General features: G+C 49.8%; 1 protein-coding gene across 1 annotated transcript; it reads left to right on the forward strand.

Moving 5' to 3' along the window:
- The first annotated feature begins 7,085 nt into the window (after window positions 1–7,085).
- SELENOM (selenoprotein M) lies at window positions 7,086–9,756 on the forward strand. The gene is made up of 5 exons (XM_019426721.2): window positions 7,086–7,452; window positions 8,645–8,680; window positions 8,864–8,898; window positions 9,251–9,329; window positions 9,407–9,756. Exons 1-5 carry the CDS (start codon window positions 7,333–7,335, stop codon window positions 9,563–9,565), a joined length of 429 nt encoding a protein of 142 aa, XP_019282266.1. The 5' UTR covers window positions 7,086–7,332; the 3' UTR covers window positions 9,566–9,756.
- The last annotated feature ends 88 nt before the right edge of the window (window positions 9,757–9,844 follow it).

Consider the following 9,844-nt stretch of genomic DNA (forward strand, 5'->3'; position numbering starts at 1 on the left):
TGAGCTGGGGAGGTCTTGGGAGTTTCAGTGAGGAAAGGGAGTTTTCTCTGTGACCCAAGACCTGCAGGAACCAATTGGGGTATCTGGGGGTAGGGAACTAGGGTGGAGAAAGGCCCAGCAGTGGGGGAACAGACTGGCAGGTCAAATATAGGCTTGGGAAACTTAGAAGGCCAAGACCCAGCACGAGGTCTGGGGAAGTGTTTGCTGAATGAGCAGTTGACTCAATCACTGAGTGAGAAGAGTGAATGCATGACAGGGCTCAGAGATGGCCAGGGAGGACGGTGGGCCCTCTGCTTCTCTCTCTTTCCCTCTCTTACTTTTATCTGCTAAGCAGCCCCTGAAATCCTGATTCCTCTGGAATTACTCGATTGTTCCAAGGGGAGTGATCTCACTCAGTTTAGGGAGAAAAGGTGCAGCGTTTTGTACCCAGAGCTCTCTGTTGGTCAACAGTCACCTCTGTATCCCCATGGGACTACGTGGCCCCTGTGTGAAAGCCATGTGGACAGATGCCTCATTCCCTTCTCCTGGATGGGCTTCCCACCTCTGCTTGACAGTCTCTGGGTCTAGTCTGTGTTTCCAGGCCAGCGTCTCTGTGAGGCTGGGATTTGCAGCAGCAAAGGCCCAGGTCACGTTAGGGCCCTGGAGTAGAAAGGATCTGGGGGTGATGAAGGGTGGTGGAAGTGATGGTTACCGGGGAGGTGACTGTAGTGGTGGAGATAGTGATGTACATAATTATGATGTTGGAAGTGGAGGACTGACACGGATGATGGAGACTGTGGCGTGGTTCATATAAATGGAGGTGGTGGAGGTGATAAGGGTTATAGATGTTGGCAATGGTTGAGGTAGTAGAATGAAGGGAGGGTGGTGATGATGATGAGGGTGATAGTAATGGGTGAAGGAGAGGTAGGGGCAGGGAGACAGTGGGGGGTGTTATGTTGATGGAGGAGGAGATGGTGGTAGAGCTGAAAGTGAAGGTGGAGGGGGTGGTGAAGGAAGAGGTGAGAGTGGACATGGTGGTGGTGCTCAAGCCACTAAAGAGGGAAGGACAATTTGAACTTAACCCTGCCCAGTCCTCTGACTCCTATTGTACAGAAAAGAAAGCTGAGGCCCCCATGAGTACTAGCCTCGGATGTAATCCCGGAAGCGGGGTGGAGGCAGGGACTGGGATCTGTCATAGGGCTCAGCCATCCAGGGGTAGGACAGGGGCATCAATGTCCTTCGGAAGCCAGGCAAATATCATGCAAATGAGCAAGCAGAGCGTTCCTGCACACTGCGGGACAGCCCAGGATTTTCTATCATCTTCTCTCCCTGAAGTCAGATCCCATAGGGGATTTTGTTTCTGGCCCTGCCACTGACTTACCTGGGGAGGTCACTCTGGTTTCTGATTTGTGTAAGGGAGATAAAAATGATAGATACCACCTAAGATTGCTGTGAAGATACAAGATAACACTTATGAAGTGTTTAGCATGGAGCCCGGCACAAGCAAGCTCTCAGTAAGGGCAGGTGCTCTGAAGTTATCATCACCAGTGCCATCATCGTCATCAATATCACCATCATTATCTGCTCCAACCTGCCCATTTGGTTGATCTGAAACTGATCACTGGTGGCCCAGTGTTAGTTACATTCCTGGGGGGAAGGGAAAGGGGCTCTGAGACCCAGATGTGGCTTTGCCAGGGGAAGGAGGTGGGGGGGGGCGGACCCTGGGTGAGAAGGGAGCAGGGTGAGAGCTATATTTGAGCTCCTGGTGTGATGACTCAGGAGGTTGATAACAGGCTCTGGGGCTCCGGGCGGCAGGCTGGGGGCAGCTGCCAGGGAGAACCGCCCCCCTGGAGATGGCTGTCTCCGAAGGCCCCTCCTGGCTCCCTCCTTTCACTCTAGGGAGTCGGGGTGGGGGGTGTACTAAGGCAGAGGGTACATCTTGTCCAACCCCCTCTTGGAAACTCTTAGTGCTACACTTCAGGCTGTTTAGGTCAGGAATAGGAAAGGAGGGAGCTGATGATTGACAAATTATCTCACTTGCTCTCCATAGTAACCCTGTGAGGTTGGTAATAAGATCCCCATTCGACAGAGGAAGAAACTGAGCTCCAGGGATTACACAGCCAGTAGGGGTCAAAGAGTAAGGTTCCTGGGGAGGGAGTGAATAATTCTCCCCCCTAGAAGTGACTGTTGAACTCCTTCATTGAAGGAGAGTCAGTATTGCCAAATTGGAAAAAGGAGAAGTGTTCTGGGAAGCAGAGGGAGGAGCAGGGGCAAAAGAATGAAGTATGGAAGGTCTGGGCTATGAAAGCGTGCAAAATTTGGATATGTGCCCTCATAGTCCTTTGGCTCAGAGTAAATCCACCATAAGCAGGGAAGACAGACTTTCTCTTTCCTATTCCTTTTCCTTGAGCCACCTCTCAAGGGCACCTGAGGATGGTAATGGTACAAAAGGGTGTGCCCTCCTTCCTTTTGCTCCCTGACCACCCTGACTGAGACCCACAGTAAGGGAAGTCACACTGTGGCCACTAGCTGATAAATCTCTGGAGATGTACAGTGTGCCATAGGGTATTATGGGAAGGTGGAAGAGGTAAGCATTAAGAAGGTCTTACTGAGAAGGAAGTATACAGGGCACAGAGGAACATTTCTCCTCCCTTCACTCCAAGGTTCCTTACTGGTACTGAGTGCCACGTGTTATGTCATTGTCTCCTCATCCTCACCCTCTCGAGAGCACAGGTGTCATCCTCACCTCCCATTCTGCCCCACAGGCAATGGGTTCAAGGAGAAGGAGTGACTTTCCCAAGGTCACACAGCTGGAGCTGAGCTCAGGCATCCCTCCTCCCTCTCTTTAGCTCCCCCTCCTCCCAGACAGCCCAGCACCCGCTGTCAGCTGCTCTGAAGTGAGTGGCTATTTTTATTCTGGTGCGAGGGGATCTTGGGCAGCAGAGCCATGTAGGTTAGAAGGCTCTAGGACACCGGCTTCGGCAGGGAAGGGGAGGCTTACTGCAAGAATATAAGCTTGCTTGGGGGCTGTTGTTTCCTGCAGGCTGACCTGCCCCGGGCTCCCATGTATCCAGAAATTGCTTTTCTGGAGTTCAGAACTGTGCATAGAGCCAGACTAAACCCTGGCTCTGATCCCAGATCCAATTTGAACCCTAATTTTGGTGTTAACTGAGCCCTGATCCCATGCCAAGACTAAGCCTATACCTTACCTTGACCAAAGTCTTAGATTGAACCGTGACTCTACACATGTACTTGAACCCAATTGGAGCCCAAGGCTGATCCAACCCCTAAGGCTGATCCCAGTTTGAGACCTTGATTCTAGACCCAGATTAAGCCTTGATCCTCGCTTAAGACTGAGCCATCGTCACAGACTGAATTCTAACCCCAGTCCAGACTAACCCTTGATTTAAGACTGAGCCCCAACTCCAGGTCTAGACTGAGCTCTGAGTCTAGTCATTAACTAACCCCTGAACCTGGTGGCAGATTGAGCTATGGTCTCAGACACAGACTGAGCATGGAGCCAAATCATTGATTGAATCCTGACTTCAAAATGAGCTCTGACCCCAGGTCACACAACTCTGGTGGCACACTAAGCCCTGGATTCAGACTGTGCATGGAATGTGGTCAAAGGCTGAGCCCTGAGTGTAGTCATAGACTGAGCCTTGATCCTGGTCACTGATTGAGGCCCAAGCCCAGTTATTGACTGAGCCCTGCCCTGACTCCAGTCCCAGATTCAGTTCTAAACTTGGCCTTAGGCTAAGGGCTGCCCCAGACCCTGAGTCTGACCCCATCAGAGACAAAACTCCAAACCCAGACCCATCTGAGGAAAGCTGCTAGCCTAGATTACAAAATGCCACTTAAGGGCATGGTTTACAAGCAGAGATCTGTTCTGGGAGATCCTGGGCCTCCCATGGGTACTGATGCCAGAATGTTCCCGGTACTGTTATGGCCAGTGTCTCTACCACTGGTTCTACTGGCTGGCTAGTCAACCCTCAGCAGCCCAGGCTGTGGCCCTTCTAGGCCACAGCATCTAGGCTAATGCAATGAGAGTGGTTTGGTGGCATCTGTCCAGTGAACAACGTGGGCCCATGAGGCACTGAGGTTTGGCTCTGTCAGCAGAAAAGCCACAGGCTCCATGGGACCACTGGCTTCAGCCACTCTGAGGCTCTTGCTGAGGTATGGGGTAAGGTTGAGGGAACCCATGGCATTTGTCCCATTATTTAAAAAAAAAAAAAAATTTTTTTTTAACGTTTATTTATTTTTGAGACAGAGAGAGACAAAGCATGAACGGGGGAGGGGCAGAGAGAGAGGGAGACACAGAATCGGAAGCAGGCTCCAGGCTCCGGGCCATCAGCCCAGAGCCCGACGCGGGGCTTGAACTCACGGACCGCGAGATCGTGACCTGAGCCAAAGTCGGATGCTCAACCGACTGAGCCACCCAGGCACCCCTGTCCCATTATTTTTGTAAACAATGTTTACTGTTTATATTTAGCTAATACATATTTATTATGGAAAATATGGGAAAAAGTATAAAGGAGAAAAAATTCACCCTGTAATTTCATCTACCAAGAGATGACCATTTTGACTTCTTGGGGTGTTTCCTTCTAAATTCTGTTATTTGGTCTAGGCATATGTATCTTTATATGTGTATTTTATAAAATTAGTTGGCTACTCTGTTGATGCTACAACATCCATTGGAGCCCATATCCTTGATAGGCTTCTGGAATGGGTCTCAACTGGTTAAGCCAATGAGCAATTTCCATTCCCCTAGCCATATGATTGGATCATGTATGGACTAGTGAGATATAAGGAGACTTTTGCTAAGGGCTATTGGGAAAGAAAGCTTGCTTTCTCTCCTGAGAAGTTTACCAAAAAATATCATCTTCCCTTAATTAGATATGAATAAAGAAGCCTGTGGTGCTGTTGGCAGCCATCTTGACACCATGCAGGTAACTGGCCTAATGACAAGCTGACACTATGGAAAGCAGAATGGAGAGAGATCAGGTCTTGGTGACTTTATCAACAGGATCAAAACTCACCTGAAGCCCTCCCTGCCATTAAATTTTTTTGTTATTTGAGCCAACAGATTTCATTTATTGTTTAAGTCAGTTTAACTTGGGGTTTCGATGACTTGCAGCCCAGAGCATCACAACTCCCAACTGATATTACTGTTTTATAGCTTGATTTTTTTAATACCATAACTATGAACATTCTCCATGTCATTCAACACTATGCTGCATCATTTAAAACAACTGCATGATTTTCTATCCTTTGGAGGTAGCATCACTTATTTAACTCATTCCTTGATGTGACATGCTTAGGTTGTGACTCCAGTTTTTCACCATTATAAACAGTGGTTTTGTGTTTTTTTAAATAATATATATTTTTAATATTTTAATTTTATTTTTAAGTAGGCTCCACAGCCAATGTGGGGCTCGAACTCATGACCCAAAGATCAAGAGTTGCATGTTCTACTGACTAAACCAGCTGGGTTCCCTTGCTTGTTTGTTTGTTTGTTTGTTTTTAATACATTAAGAGATTTATTGCAAAAAACTGGCTTATACAACTGTAGAGGTGGGTATGGCACACCTGAAATCTGTAGGACATGCCAGTAGTCTAGAAACTTCTGGGCAGGAGGGGCTGCTGCAGTCCATGGGTGGAATTTTCTCGTCCTCAGGGAAACTCCAGTTTTGCTTTTTGTTCCATAAATCCATGCCTCAAAACGCGAAAGCCAGAAGGTACAGGGAATCCAGTGCCCAGCGACACTCAGCAGCTCCTCCCACAGACACCACTGCCCATGCCTTGGGCACCAGAATTTGAGCCAGAGCATGGACCCTGAAGTCCACAGCTGGGTAAACAATGTTTTGATAACCTAACAATTGGTCCCTTCTCTGATGATTACTTTGGGCCAAATTCTGACAAGTGGAATGACTGGGTAGAAGAAATGCTTTTAGGGTTTTGATTTGTTGAGTCAAATTGCCCCTCGGAAAACTTGGATGAATTCACATTTCCACAGCAGTAAATAGAGTGTTAGACATAGCTTATCATGTCAATAGTCTGGACAAAACTAATTATATTTACAGCCCCTAATGTATTTACAAAGAATGGGTATTAAATAACAACTCTAATCCTATTATTATTATATCTTTACAATCAAGTCAATGAATGTGAAATAGCAGGGTATAAGCAAAGAAACCTGACTTCATCCATTAGGCTCAGTGTCTAGGGCCCATGACACTTTTAGAGGTTATGAATATGTTTTAATTTTCATTTCTTTTAAAATTAAAAGAAAAAAACATATAATTAATCCAGTCAAGATTGTATTCATTTTTTTAAATCAAAGCAGTTGTAAAATGCAATATTTAATGTATATTTTATTTATTTATTTATTTATTTATCTATCTATCTATTTATTTATTTATTTTAATGGACGAAAAGGCCCAGGAAGGCAGAAATGCCTAAGGGTCTATGAAAGTCATCATGCAGCTTTGGCTTGATGTTGAGAAGGATTCTGATTCCGTCTAGATTTAACAAGAAAGAGCACGGTGATTAATTTGCTGTGTCTGCCTCAGGCTTAAAGAGGGGAGGTGGTGTCCTTATCCAGTCATCTTTGGTTTGATGAGATGAGCACAGGGATGTTTCAGGTTCAAATCCCAGATCCACAACCTCATCGCTCTACTTTTCTAAGCCTGTCTCTCAACTTGCAAAACAGAGTGCACAGGACCTTTATGAGGTAAGAAATGAAATAATGAAAGCTAACAAACAATGTTCCCGGTACTGTTCTAAAGAGCTTTATGTTCCCGGTACTGTTCTAAAGAGCTTTATGTGTATTAACACTTTTATCCTCCCAGCCCCTACAAAGTACGTAACATTGCACAGTTCGCCATCATGTGTACTCCAGGGGCTTGAAACCTAGATCAGAATTTCATCCAAAGCAATAAAAGACACCAACAAGAATTCCTCAAGCCTCAGTTTCCCCCATCTTCGAGTCGAGTGGTTGGCCCAGAAACTCCCTTGTCTGCATCCCTCCCGCGCCCCCTGCCGGCGTAAGGGAGCATTGTCTGGCCTCATCCTGCCGTAGCTTCTACGCTCTCGGCAGGCAGAGGGAGCGTGGACACTCTTGGGGCTGGAAAATTAGAGGCCTGAGGGCCAGAGGAGATTTCGGACCAGAGAAGACCCCGAACCTCGCTGGGAGAGAGCTAGAGGCCCCTGGGGAGGAGACAGACAGCTAGGGGCGTGGTCCCTAGCTGGGTGGGGCCTTTAGTGGGGGCGGGGCCAGCCGGTGGACCCAGACGTGGCGCAGGGGCCCAGCGGTTCGCCTCCTTCTTGCGGATCATCTTCGGCCCGGTTCCGATGCACCTCCCGCTTCCTCCACCACCCCTGCTGCTGCTTCTTGCGGCTCTTGCGGCTGCCGTCACCACCTTCCGGCCCGACTGGAACCGCTTGCACGGCCTGGCCCGAGCCCGGGTAGAGGTAAGTGCGCTGGTCCCTAGCTCAGGGACCACTACCCACAACCCTGTGGCCTTTTAGCCTTGGAATCACCGCTCATTTTGACCCGACGACCCTCCCGACTCCCAAATTCCCCTCAGGGCCAGAACCATCCCTCCCCTCTCCCCAGCCTCAGGATGTCCCAGCACCCACCGTGGCAGCCCCCAGACATGCGATCTTGCGGCCTGGAAATACGAACTCCTCCCCAGTTTCCCATCCGGCCGGACAGCGGGTCCCCAGACACACTGGCCCTGTCCCCTAACTCTACTCCGGGCCTGTGACTCTTCTAAACTTGCCCTCTGGAGCCCAACTTTACATCCTCCCATTATTCCAGTTTTTACTGGAATTCCTCCCCCACCCAGTTCCGGTTGTCTCTCCCTTGCCTGAGGGAAGGAAGACTCTGGGCGCTTGCCCCACCACGCAAAAGCCAACTGCATTACCAACACTTAACTCAGCAGTAGTCCCTCATCCTCCTCTGTGGGGAAATTACCCGCCAGAGCCCCTGTTTTGTGTGTGACTTGAATCATCACAGATCCTCTACGGGCCTTAGTTTACTGTCTGACAAAAGGAGGGGGAGGAGGAGGGAAGACTAGAATGGGTGTTCCTGGGGTCTGGACTCCTGCTGGGAGGTGGCACTCTCCCTCTGGGAGTGCTGGGGGAGAGCACCCACCCTCCCATGTTGGGGAAGCAACCAAATGGAGGGGCAGTTCTTCATGGGGTTAGACAGGGACCAGATGGCAGGTATCTCTAATGGGATCTCCCAGGGCAATTCTGAGCTGTTTACTTCTGGTCTGCCTTCACCCTGAGGCTTTAGGGGCCAAAGACCAGGCCTCGGTCTCTACTGCCTGAAAGAAGTAATCATTTCTTTTGGGCATTGATTGGGAGTGAGTCAACAGTCAGTAAGGTGTGCAGGCAACAGCCCCAAGGCTGGTAAGTGCCCTTTGGGTCTCTGGCCTTGCTCTTCTCTCTCCTAATGTTCAGAAGCCTCAGTTTTCCCATCTTTACAGAGTTCCCCCTTTTGCCCATAAGGAACCTCCATCTCCATACCTTGGGAGCTGCTGTTCCAGGGGTAATCCATAGCCCCACCCAACTCTGGGACGAGGGTAAAATGGTCTGGAGGGTGTGGTTGGGGCAGACATGAAGGACTTCTGACCTATCCCTTTTTGTCTCCCTCCAGACCTGTGGGGGATGACAGCTGAATCGCCTGAAGGAGGTAAGGTTGAAGGAAGGGGTCTCCAGCTCTGTCACCACTGAACTTGAGGGGAGGGTAACATCCCAAAGATTGGGTGGGGGAAGTTCCCTGGGATGGGAGTCAAGGGCGTGTGACCTTAGCAGGCTTCAGTTTCCTGTTGGTGTTTGAAGGTGGTTGGGGTCTGATGCTCTGGTTCTTCCCCAGGTGAAGGCCTTTGTCACCCAGGATATCCCTTTATAGTATCCTTTTTTCCATTCTGGGGGAGGGAGAATGGGGAGGAGGATCTGGGAGAATCTCCTTCCACTTAACTTTACAGATAGGGATGACAAATGGTTTTCATCTGACAAGTGGAATTGATTGATAGTGACTGGCCAGAGAATTTCTAGGTGGTAGGCAAGAGAAATTGACTAGTGATGGTTGCCACTGACACAGAAAAAGAGGGCCCTTTGCTTCTTTGAACTCTAATTTCCTCACATGTAAATGTGGATCCCTACCCTACCTGGGCTAAAGAGGCAGCGCTATTCACTTTCTCTTCGTCGGTGGGAGACCCCACCTGCCTCAGGTCACCACAACCCACCTTAACAACTCCAGTCACAACATGGTAATGAAACATCTCCCAGGGGCAGACCCAGAGCTCGTCCTGCTGGGCCACCGCTACGAAGAACTGGAGGTGAGGCCTTGGAAGCCAGACGGGGGGCGGGGCTAAGGGCGGGGCGAGGTGCACTGACCTCCCTCTTCTACTTCAAGCGAATCCCACTCAGCGAAATGACCCGCGAGGAGATTAATGAGCTTGTGCAGGAGCTCGGCTTCTACCGCAAGGCGGCGCCTGACGAACCTGTTCCCCCAGAGTACCTGCGGGCGCCTGCCAGGCCCGACCAAGGCGCTCCGGCCCGCGCTGACCTTTAAGTCCGGGTCTGCGGGCCCGCTCCCTCCCTCGCCTGAGCCCTGGGGACAGAATGAAGCGCTCAGTGTCCCGGGAACACCTCCCTCGCTGAGGGCCGACGCCCCGTCCCAGAGCCGGCAGAGATGGAGTTGGGGGTTCTTGCTAACCCCCCTTTCTTCCCTCCCCAGCTCAATTAAATCCTCTTCAGCCTTAACTGAGACTCGACTCCTTTGTTGCGGAAGGGTGGGGAATAGGAGCCCCCCTAAGACTGCCAGCATCCCCAAATACTTGGCTGCTGGAGT

Source organism: Panthera pardus, unplaced genomic scaffold, assembly GCF_024362965.1.
Source record: "Panthera pardus isolate Hobbes unplaced genomic scaffold, ASM2436296v1 HiC_scaffold_15, whole genome shotgun sequence".
Taxonomy (NCBI): Eukaryota; Metazoa; Chordata; class Mammalia; order Carnivora; family Felidae; genus Panthera; species Panthera pardus.